Below are 12,173 nucleotides of genomic sequence, written 5' to 3' on the forward strand. Positions count from 1 at the left end.
ATAATAGTCTCATTTCTGGAGCATCATTTATATCTTGAGTTACCATTGATTTTTTTCCTTCCCTGGTAGAAACCTGTGGTTAATTTGTTTTTAAAATGTTGTTCAGTAATTACTTTATTTAAATGAATCATCTGACAAACTGGGTCTTCATTAAACTTGTCACTTACTCTGCTATTTCTCTTTTAACCTGGACCTTACAATAAATTCTAAGCTTGACTGTCAGTCATCGGCAGAACATGGAAGAAGATAAACTATTTACTAAACTGCTAGGTTTCATTAAGGATACATGGATGAAAACACTACAGCATGGAACAGCCAGATTTTATCGCTGGCTTGTTCGTGATGCAAATTTATAAACTGGTTCAACTCTTTTTTACACACATAGGTCCCAACAGATTTGATTTTTCTGTTGTCATTCAAGTAAACATATAGTGACTTGGAAGGATGACTTTTGAGGTCTCAGAACTTCCCTATCCTAGCAGAGAGGGGGAGCATCAGCTTTCAGAGACTCTAAATGGCACCCTGTTCAGCATCTCCTATTCAACTGAACAAAATTTCCTGCCTACAATTATGAACCTCTGGATTATCTGTCCCATTCTTATGGGACCCTTGTCCAGGGTATCTCAGCAGCAAATAAAACCATGTAACAAAGCTCTCTGCAAGCGCTGTACTGCTATGTTGACGAGTGCAAAAGGAACCCAGAAAATATTTTGAAGGGGTACCAACATGCTGATTACACAGCTGACTTTTTCTGAAAGACCTATATGAATACATTTGAAGTATATATGTTAGTACATATGCAGTTTTGATTAGTTTGCTTAGGAAATGCATCCATGCAAAACTCTCACTCTTTCCCTCACTCCTCCTTTCCTTCCACTCTTTCCCTCTGCCCTGTGAGCTTTTGCTCTTTTTTAAAGGAGACCAAGCACAAATTCTGCAAAATTCTGCTAATCAAGTATAAATACATCAATTAAGATTAATGTCTATTTAATAGGCAATGGATTAGAGGTCTGAAAAAAGTTCTAGTCCTAGAAGGAGAAAGTGCTTTTGTACATTAAGATATGAAGGTTACCTCAAAGGTGTTGTTTGAATTAAAAAAAAAAAAAAAAATAAGGTAGAAAGTAATACAGGCACAGAACAATAAAGATTTCCAAGATGGAAAGATTTTTTGCCAAGATCAAATGGTAAAAGACTCATCCTGTTGGAAGTGGGGAGGGATGGTGGTCACCTGGTCATCAAATAGCTCTCTCAGGCTATCCATCCTACTCAGTGACATCTGCCTTGCCTTATGAAACAATGTTCTGATAATTCTAGTAGGGGTCCAAGCAGAATACAACGGTTGTGTCTTGCTGGTCCAAAACCAAACTGGCATTATAGATAACTGAAAATACTTGTCTTCCTGAGGTGAAAGGAGGGAGAGCAATTTTTTTTTTTTTTTTTTACCCAGGAAACTAATAAAATTGTTGGTATTGTCATTAGGATGCGGAATTATAGGATCTGAAAGAACAGACTTTAGGGTTTTTTTCCTTCTGGTGATCCTATAGTCTGCAAATCTGGTCCTTCTGGCTCTTCACATTCCACTTGAGGTTTTACATTTGGTTCCAAAGCAAACTTAAACTTTTTCCAGCTGTTTCTGTGTGTCGTGGTCTCCTGTAATCACTTGTGTGTTTTGTGACGAAAAGAAAGAAAAATAAGAAAGTCCTGAAGATTCTAATGTATGCATATAGTAAATGAGAAATACATATAGTGAACAAGAGAATTGTTTAAGTTGGCAAATTGCTGAAGTCACGTTAAGGTATTGTTATATATGGTTGTGAGAGATAATATAATGCTGCATATTCAAGAGTAGCTAGAGATTACATTGCCAACTTGGGTTTGATAGCCTCCAGTGTTTTCATTGCCAAGTTAAAATTCGAAACGGGTTTTAATTCCACTGTGTTCCCATTTCCTGATTGTCAGCTAATGACTGCACTATTCCTATACTGGTGACATCAAAATTGCAAGAGATTGCAGCACATTAGCTGAATACATTCTGATGCTCAGAAAATATAAAGCGATATCTTGGGCTCAAATTTGACATGGGGAAATGTGAAAATATGTAACTGAGAGATTCAGAGTATTCTCTAGTGACTTGTACTAAATGAGTAAATTATACTTGCAAAATCAAGTACTGAAGCTGGAGATTGCTGTTTAAAGGAGCTATTTTTTTTCAAATTAGCTGTGTTTGTTATGCATTCATCAAATCCCAGGGCTCCTAGACAGTCTGAATGTGTTGTTGGCATAATAAAGTCTCTAGAGGCTAGAGGGAGTAGACATCCTAGTATAAGTGGGACAGCCTGTTGACTAGAAACACAGCCACCCTCCCCATCTCAGAATATCTGTGCCAAAGAATTTCATTATCCTTCCAAAATTCAGATCGGTTATTTACAGGTCTTCATTTGGAAAACTTGCTTCCAGGTTAAAGAAAAGCTCAGACTCACCTCAGTTGTCTTAAAAAAGAGCAAGTAGTACATAAAATTTCACTTTAAAAGGTAGAAAATGCGTTCTCACAAATTGAACAGTACTCAAGGAGCAGCTGCCCGGCTGGAATTGCACTGAATGGGTTGTGACACCTCTTGGTTCAAATAGTTCAAAACAGATGCTGGAAGAAGAGTCTGGAGGAATGGCAGGAAGTTGAGAGCGACTCTGCTAGATCCAGCACTTGTTCTTGCAAGGAGACTTTCAAACCAGTGTCGTGATGGCACTAGTAGACACTACACCACTGGAGAAATCACTCAACACTTTGGCACAGAGGTGAAATCTTTTGTGGGAGCAGTGGGTGGCTCAGCTATGTTCTATATCAACAAGTTTAGTTCATTTAGCAGCAAGCCTTGAAAAGGTAAAAATATTCACCTGTCCCTTAGAAAACTGAGAAATGACCAACAATATTGCCTAAGGTTTATAAAAATCCAAAGTCCTACTAAGACACAGACCTCAAGTGGAAACTTTCAGTCCGTTTCTACTCAAGCTCCTAAGTCACTTCTGAATGTGGATCTTGTACTGCCAAGATTTACAGTAACGCTTCAGAAAGCATCTCCAACACATCCAATTTTCATCTCCAAACATAGATTAGATTGGACCAGGAGGAACAAGACCTAGGAATATTACTACTTTAATTAGTTAGGAACCTGATAGAAGTTTTCACAAGCATTTAAAAATTTTATTTTGAAAAGACTGAATAATAAACGTGCATCGTCTTTCACAGATGTTTGTCTAAGCAGCATTCATAATATTGAGTTAACCTACAGTGACATTGTAGATAAAAACTAATGATCCAATATGCTTTTTCTGTAGTGCTTTTAACAGCGATTTTAACTGTTTTCCTTTATGAACACTCAGATTATTATTGCTCATAATTTATTTTTCTCTTTTTATGTACATTGATGAAGAGGTGAATAATGCTTCTCATTTATCTCTGTTTCAACAGGAGGGATATTCGAAACTGTGGAAAATGAACCTGTTAATATTGAAGAATTGGCTTTCAAGTTTGCAGTCACCAACATTAATAGAAACAGAACACTGATGCCTAATACCACATTAACCTATGACATCCAGAGAATTAACCTTTTTGATAGTTTTGAAGCCTCAAGAAGAGGTAATTATCTCAATTACTGTGTTGGTAACGTACATGTTCTATACTACCTTTCCCCAGCCTGGTCTCCTTTTTTGCTCCGATTGTAACGTGTATATAAACAGCAACACAAAATTCATGTTTCAAAGTACTTTGAACTGAGAATGAAGCTGGGCTTGGACTTGTCATCTAGTTGCTGATAAAACACCTACATCCTGTCTGCATGCTAAGAGCCTCAGATGGAAGGTGGCAAGTCCAACCCATTTTTCTTTCCAAAAAATAGATTTGCCACCTGGAATTCTGCAGAAAATGATCACAGACTAACAGGGAACACAGTGGGATGTCACAGCCCATAATTAGCACACACACACTGATATCCTTTATCCATAACAGTTTATTTATACCGTACTTTAAAGAACAGAAGCCAGTAGTCTCCCTGTCTTGAAACATCAATGCTTTAGTGGCTTAGAGACAGAATCAACTTTCTCTGTTATAACCAACTGTAAGAATTGGAGTGGGCAAGTTTGGAATTTTTTTGCCTATTCTTTTATTTTTCTCAGAGGGAAAATTATGGTCCAATTTACTTGCACCTAATTTACTTGCAGCCCAAAACAAAAAAGGGAGGTGGAGAAGTCAGATTTCTTTAAACACCGTGTATTCCCTCACCTCTAGGAGGCAGCCTTGAAGTTTGATAAAAATTATATACAGCAGTCTAGTTGCTGGAATTACATGGTGTGCACACAATCTCAAACAAGTCTCGAGAAAGACCCAGTAAGTCGCTTTGCAGTTCACTATAACATCTGCCACTGTAAATGGTACAAGATATGCCTGCTATAAGGCAAAAGATGTGTCTGCTGTAAGGCAACTGAAGGCTAGAAAATAAACATACTTCACATCACGAATCATGCTAGAATGCTGGTGAGCCCTCGCCTTTCAAACATCTAAGTTACTAGATTATCCTTGTGGTACATTAGTTTCTTATTAAAGACTGGGGAAAAAAAGAATGCTTTCAAAGAACATAAAATATAGCTTTAAATTGTTTGTTGCATTCTCAAGTATCAGATATATGCTGGATCTATACGCTATCAAAAAAATCAAGTAAGGTGGATATAAAATCCATATAATCCACACTGAGACTAGGTTTTAGATTTCCTGTAGATTGGGAATGTCTTCTGTGACTACTGTGAAAGTACCTTCTCCATTTAATCTCTAGCAAGGAGTTCATTATAAATATTTTTGTAAATCTACATGCAAGGAATCCATGCAGACAGTAGTAATTTCTTCTCATCATGAATTATTGATATTATTGATGCCATTTGCACATTAAAATCTGTGATCCTTTTGGAAGGCTTCTGAATTAAACCTTGAAAGCCTGTGCATTTTATGCTGTCTATATAATACTCATTTGTAGACTGAAAACAGAAAATAATTGATTTTCTGTTATATTCTATTACTATCAGAGAGGTAAATATTAATTTAAAAAATCTCAGGTCATTGTGGGTGTTTCTGTACTTAGTATTTCAACCAATCGCAGTCATTTCTAAGTTTCCCACAAAGAACTACCTTACAAAGAGTACAGCATTGCAACTCCGTGCAGGGCTTGGTTCTTATTGATAAAGCTTATTAGAAATATTTGCAGTAGATTTTACTAATGGTCAAAAACAGTTAGTATTACTTCATCTTCTGTCTGTTAGCCTGAAAAGATACAGGAGGGGGAAAAAAAAATAAATTAAAAGACCTACAGAAGGGATTCTTTTGGCTGAAATATAGGCAGGAGGAGAAAGAAACCTTTGCTGGTACTAGCATTTGACTGATTTGGAAAGGCACTAAAATGTCAGTGTGTGTTGGTTCTTTATTTCCCTGTGTCATTACTGAGAGCTTTAGGCTTTACTGCCTGTTTTGTAAACACAGATTATGGAGCACCATGAATCACAGTGCCCTTTACTGTTTATATTCCTTCTGTAGCCTGAAATTAAAGCAACTCACATTGGTAGAAGCTTACCAGTCATGGAGGAAATCCGTATCGTGTCTGTTGTGACTTCATGAACATATTTCCTGACATGGTGCCATGAAACTTAATTCATGTGACATCCCTTTGGCCAGCCCATAGCCAGAAAGTTCCTGGTTTCTCCAGGATAATGCCATTTTGAGAAAGGCGATTTAGGAATCAATGTGACATGAAGGTACTGAGCAGAGAAGTTGCTTCAATTGTTATTTGTAGCAAGCAGGTTCTAGGATAGAATGCTAATCAGCAAAGCCATTTTCGGGAACCATTTGCCAATGTCTCAGTGGGTTTGGGAGCAACATGGTTACCCATTCCCACTTGCAATGGGGGTGGATGGAGCACAGGTAATCTCAGTAAATATCATACAAGTTACTTGCTTTTGCCAGCTAACAGCATCTTCCTCTCCCTTCCTCTCCCCCTTAGCATGCGACCAGCTTGCGCTTGGTGTCGCTGCTCTGTTTGGACCTTCCCACAGCTCCTCTGTCAGCGCAGTGCAGTCCATCTGCAATGCACTTGAAGTACCACATATTCAGACCCGGTGGAAGCACCCTACGGTGGATAACAAAGATGCTTTTTATATCAACCTCTATCCAGACTATGCAGCCATCAGCAGAGCAGTTTTGGATCTTGTACTATACTACAACTGGAAAATAGTAACAGTAGTATATGAAGACAGCACAGGTAAGTAGTATGGGTGCACTGCAGGTCACGTACTTCTATTAATGTGCATGTATGAATAAATTCTGTGAGAGAGATGGCCTGTGACAGTTCAGCCATTTTCCCCAGAATATAGAAGAAAAAAATCTTGTAAGGTGCAGCTATTCTTCTGCTCCTGAGGCTTTTGGAAAGCTGTTCACTTCATCAGACCTTAAGAAGTCACTAGAAGGTAGCTCCTGGATTCTGAATACTCAAATCATGTTTTGCTTCAGCATGGCTTCAAACCAATAAATATTCTAGTGTGAGGATGATTAAGGGATTTTCCCTCTCAATGAGGGGTTGATCTTATAAGGGACGTATCTAAAACCCCAGTGTTCAAGCAGCAGCATTTTTAACATAGACGCTACCTTGTTCCTTGAAACTGTCTCAGAAACAGTCAAGCAACTTGTCAGCTGGGTGCCAAAGACTAAATCTGAAAGTTGCAATTCACCTAAATGTTTCCAGCCTGGGACTCTTCACTTAGAGAAGATCATTCATTGTTTCTGACAAGAACCTCCCCTGGGGCACACAGCAGTCATAGCGGTCCGGCGACATCTCACAGACAACCGCTATCTGTAACACATCCCTTTTTATTCACGGAACAACAACCAACAAAGTTAATTATTAACTCGTTTCTTGGAACAAGTGATTTAAAGGCTTATGAGAGACTAAGCCTTTTCTTTTTTAATCCACAGAGACTGTGGAAGAGTGTTGATGTTATAAGGAAGTCCAAGCCACTGTTGCATGTCTTCACCTATCTAGGCATTACACATCTACCCCTGTTGTCATAGATTGTACCAACAGCCAAAAATTTTTCAGGCAGCATCATTTCCCTCACTGGAGTGGGAAGATACTGTTTCTGAGAAATGCATTTGCTGCTCTGGCCATTGAGAGAGCTGTGTACCTAAACTGCTCTCAGAAGGAGCCCAGTCTGTCAGGATTACACGTCAAAAATTATTCCAAGCATGACTGCAGAGAATATAATCTCTCCTACAGCGTAGACTTAGTCATGGATTAAGGATCCATAATCTGGCTTCACAAGAAAAGGCTTGAATGTAAACAAACCATTAAAAACAACACAGAACACGCTAAGCAAGACCTTCCAATGGTCTTTTTTTTGCAGGGCACAAAGTTACAGGTAAGGGCACATTCTAAGCAGCAGAAAATATTATCTTGGAGACATATCTGCAGAGATGAAGAAAATAAAGCCAACTAAATAAGATTTACGCTAACAGTTATTCCACTGTAAACTCTCATCATCATCCTTTAACACTATCTTTCTATGGTAAAGATGTAGCTGAACTGTACTGAAAAACAGCATTTCTGGAAAAACCTGTTGTACATTAGTGGTCATTGGTGGAAATTAAGCACTTCACTGTCAGACCCACTCTGAGACTTGCATTCCCCTTTCTCTTCCCATTTCCCACAGAAGTATAACAGCTTCTAGAGCCCTACAGATGTGCAAGTAATATTATAATTTATTCTTTGATAATGGCATAAAACAAACCTGGGTAAGGCATGAGCTCAGCATCTGCCTAAGCCTTTAAAGGGAGTATAAAAAAAATAATCATGCCTTTTAAAATCATATTGTAAAAACACGTCTGAAAGACAGAATCTGCTTAAAAAAAAAAAAAAAAGAAAAAGCCAAACCTCAATTTTAAGGCTAAAAATGTTGAACTTCTTTCTGCACTGTCAACAGCACAAAAGAAACACGTTTCCTCCCTGATCCGAGGCAGGTCTCAGTGCCAATGTTCTGCTCACATTGGACTCAGAAAGGACACCAAAGGGATGAGGTAGAAGAGAAAGAACAACTTAGTCTGGGCTTACTGCAGCTGTCTTCCTTCATTTCCATTACGATGGTCTAGCCCAGCAGGATTTTTGCTGGACTCCTTGCACTGTACACCAAAATACACTCAAAATAGAGGTCTTTTTCAGCCTACCCTATTATCAAATTATCATTCTAAAGCAGTAAGTGCTGTGTACAAGTTCAGTTACAAAAATGACTGATATTAAAGGACTTAATTTGCAAATATATTTACAAAGTAAATTAATCATCAATCATCTTATTAACTTGGAGTCAGAAAAGTAAACAGATCAACTTTGATCTATATAAATAGCCTTTGGATTTTGGATCAGAGTGACGCCATTTAGTTCAAGCTCTTTTTCATCTCTTAGGTTTGACAGTTACACAGCAAGAAGGAAAACTATACCAACCATTTTTTTTTTCTTGTATGTGAAGAGCAGCTTCATTCCTAAACAAACAATGAACTCGTAGCTGTAACAGTGACTTTCCAATGATCCATACCCAAATTATTCAGGGTGAGATTAGTCCTGCTCCAGGTTGAGTCTATTTTGTAGTTTTAATTGTGGAAAATCCTCCTTTCATGCTTCACACTACACCACTGCTCCAAGCCCGTGTGCCATCATGGCCAGCTCCAGCACAGAGACCACATACTGTGCCAGTCTGCCAAGCTGCATTTGCCCACCTCCTGTAGTTACGGTTTGCACTGCTGCATGGACACAGCCATCAGCGGAAACACAGTTACAAGTCTAGACTGAGCAACATTAAAAAACCCCATTCATCTGGGGGTGCTCATATTTCCAAATGATCCAAATCACTTGCACATACCCTCCTTATCTCAAACACTATTTACCATGCTGCCAGTTTTTGTCATCCAAATGTTTTTCAGCCGTAACTTTTTTCCAGTCAATGATTTTGGAGTGCATGCAGAGACAAGAGCACTACAGACATCTGAACGGCTTAGCACCGGCCTTCCCAGACCTCTGCTGTTTAATAAGGCTTTCTCACTGACATCTGCTTTTTGAGATCTGGCAAATGATTATTTTATAGTCCCACATTTTTCATGAGCAGGTTGTACAATATATGAAGATGGACACCTCCCAGGGACAAGTGCTTCACATGTGGGAAGCTGCCTGTGTTAACAGAACTTGTAACACCAAAGGCATTGTGTGATGCAGAGCTGTCTTCCCTTGATACCATAGCATCTCTCAAGTATAATCCCAAGTTTTCATTTTTCAGCATTTTACCACCATATGAGGTTTACTCATAGCTGGTCCAATGCTTACTGGGATAAGTCATTCTATGTTATCTCACATACCCCTCCTGATATTGATGAAACATTAGCACTTTCTTCCAATCTTCTAGAACTCATTCAGGGTTCCAATATTTATCACATTAGTTGTTGAATGTTAGTAACCTGCTGAGTGGACTCTGTAGAACTGTCAATGTTACACAAATTTTATATAAGCAGGTCTAGAAAACCTGCAACCAATAGTGTTGAAAATTACATTTGGAATAAGAAGCGCTTACTCATCCTGCTTCTTATCAAGCAGCATGTTAAATGGTACCACATGCACCATGTTAACCAACTTTACCATCTCCTCCAAAGGGACCTTCAGTACCTTGTATTTTGTTCCTGAAATACATTTGTAAAATTTCTTCATGTTTCCTGAGCTGATCAGAATTTTTCTCCCTCTTGTCTTTAGACTTCAGTATAAATAAGAATGATAAAGCACACTGCAGCCGGTTTTCATTTCTTGTTGCTGTCCTTAATCTGCCATCAAAAGATGGACTTTCAGCCAAAGTCATCTTTCTTGATAGTAAATTAATGGCTTCTGGCTATAGAGTAAATATGTATTTAAACATCTCATCCCACTTATTAAAGCCTATAGCTTTCCAGTGCTAGGGAAAAAAAAAAAAAAAAAAAAAAAGACTCCTAAGCAAATGTGTTTATTTTTCAGGTAGAGACCGTGCTCCTTTTTTCCTTTAAGTGTAATCCATGTTATGTTCGGAGTCCCCAGGCCATAATCAGTCTTCATTCTGATTATTAATTCCTCTTTATTTTTCATCAAGGTGTTAAGAAAGAGTTTGTTTATATCAAGTGCAATGCCTTTGTCTAAGGTAAAAACTTGTCTCCTGAAGTTTAAAGACAATCTAACAAAGCCTTGCGAGAGACTGCATGATACATTGAAGATGCATTTCCCAAACTTAGGTACCATAAATTATGGTTTATCTTTCCACATGCTAGAACTGTGCAGACATACTGTTCTCTGGGTTTAGTGGTTTGTAATAGATCCCTTCTGATATCCCACTTCTGCAGTTTGTTATTTGGCACATTGATCTGTAACAGACACATGACACTGTCTCAGTTATCAACAGCTCAAGCAAAGGGAGTGACACTGCCTTCAGAGCATGTTTGAGACTGCTTTTGATTTATCTTCCCTGAATTCAATAACTTTAACCTACCAGGTGCTGAGAAGGGTAACTACATCAAATTTCTCATTCTCTGCAAGAATCCTTGACTTTCCCGACTTGTTAGCCTGCTCTCCCAGCATTTGTTTAAGGCTCAGGGGAACCAGATCTTTTCATCATATCAGTTCAATTAGTTTGCACAGGGCAGAATTTGAGTTCTTACCAAAGTTGCTTTCTTTAAACTTGTGGTTACAAGAGACATCTAAATTTGCTAAACCTAACCCAGCTTTCTAAAAAAAAAAAAAAAGGAGTGCTTTCTCACAAAGCAGTAAAAGCTTTCCTCAGGTTTGAGTCTGGCCGAATTACATATACATTTTATTAATTAAAAAAAAAAAAAGGGGTGTAATTGGGGGGGTGAACACTTTCTTCCAACACACACTGCCACCCTTACTGCCAATGTGTATGATTATTTGCCTGTTGGAACATTGTGCTTGTTAGTCATGATTGAACTCCTAAATTTGTCACATAGAAGTTGCAGTAGTTTGAGACATTGCAAAATGATATGAAATATTCAAAGACTTTCACTTATTTTAACATTTTACTCAAGTGTCAGAGGATACTATTTGTCTTTTTTAAACCACTATCTGAAGTTGGAAATCCAACCCCAAAGCTTACTGCATCCATCAAGGTTAGAGACCACAAGATAGTTCCTTAACCATACAGAAAATGCCCAACCCCGTTTCTGAAGGAAAAAGGGAAAGTCTTTACAAGTCTGGGTAAAAGGCAGCAGAATGGCAGACAGTAGGCCAAGAAAGTTGGTGAAACAAGCCTGCTTTCCATCCTTGTAGATTTTGTTTCAAATCCCTAACTTGAGCCTTTCCTTTCAATAGTACTGGCCAAGACTGTCTCCAGGCCCCTCACAGTTCACGCTCAGCCACCACACTTCCACCTGGCCGGACTCTACAACACCTTCCCTACCCAAGCTGCTGCTCCAGTGCAGTCCTGCATTGCTGTTCAGGCCACATCGCTCACTTTGCAGAGAGGGGGCTGATGCCCAGGATATGTCACTTCTGAGCCATTCCCAGCTTGGCTACTACATCCTTCTCAACTTCACGGGCAGTCCGTGGTGCCTCCTGCCTGTTGGAGGCTGAGCTCCAGATGGTCTCACCAAGCCAGAGAAGGGTGACTGCCCTAAGCACTGCATTTGCCCAGGCCTTCCCATCCCCCCAGGAGTCAAACTAACCATTTCACAAATCCAGACAGGGTGGTATCATGCCCAGGGGTCTGGATTTGTTGAGCAGGAGGAAGAGGAAGGAGAGCACTGATGGTTATTCCCCTTTATTATTTATTATTATGCTGGCAGTCAGCTGATTCAGGCTTTTGTCTGGGCCTCCAGAAAAATAACTGCAGTCCTTTTCACTGCTTCTTTGGCTTCTTCAGTGCACTATAGCTGGGCTTTACCTTCACTTCATGTAGCAGTAGGAGGAGATGGGAAGTGCAAGGTCCAAGTCTCATGCGACTGATATAGTTTATGGCACACAGCGTTTTCCTTCCCCCAGAAAGGAGATGGAGGTGGGTAGGCAAATCCTTTTCTTCTGCTCTTCACTACACTTGTGCTTAAGTACTATTTGTTGCTGGAAAGGGAAACA

At 39.1% G+C, this 12,173-nt stretch overlaps 1 protein-coding gene across 4 annotated transcripts in view; it reads left to right on the forward strand.

The window, feature by feature from the left end:
• Positions 1–12,173, forward strand: part of GRIK1 (glutamate ionotropic receptor kainate type subunit 1) — a 174,457-nt gene that overhangs the window by 89,460 nt on the left and 72,824 nt on the right. For all 4 annotated transcript variants that reach the window (XM_055702713.1, XM_055702711.1, XM_055702712.1 and 1 more), the window contains exons 2-3: positions 3,467–3,634; positions 6,039–6,296. In XM_055702713.1, coding sequence (XP_055558688.1) covers positions 3,467–3,634; positions 6,039–6,296 — 426 coding nt within the window. The remainder of the gene's footprint in view (positions 1–3,466; positions 3,635–6,038; positions 6,297–12,173) is intronic.

This window comes from Falco cherrug, chromosome 2 (assembly GCF_023634085.1).
Source record: "Falco cherrug isolate bFalChe1 chromosome 2, bFalChe1.pri, whole genome shotgun sequence".
NCBI lineage: Eukaryota > Metazoa > Chordata > Aves > Falconiformes > Falconidae > Falco > Falco cherrug.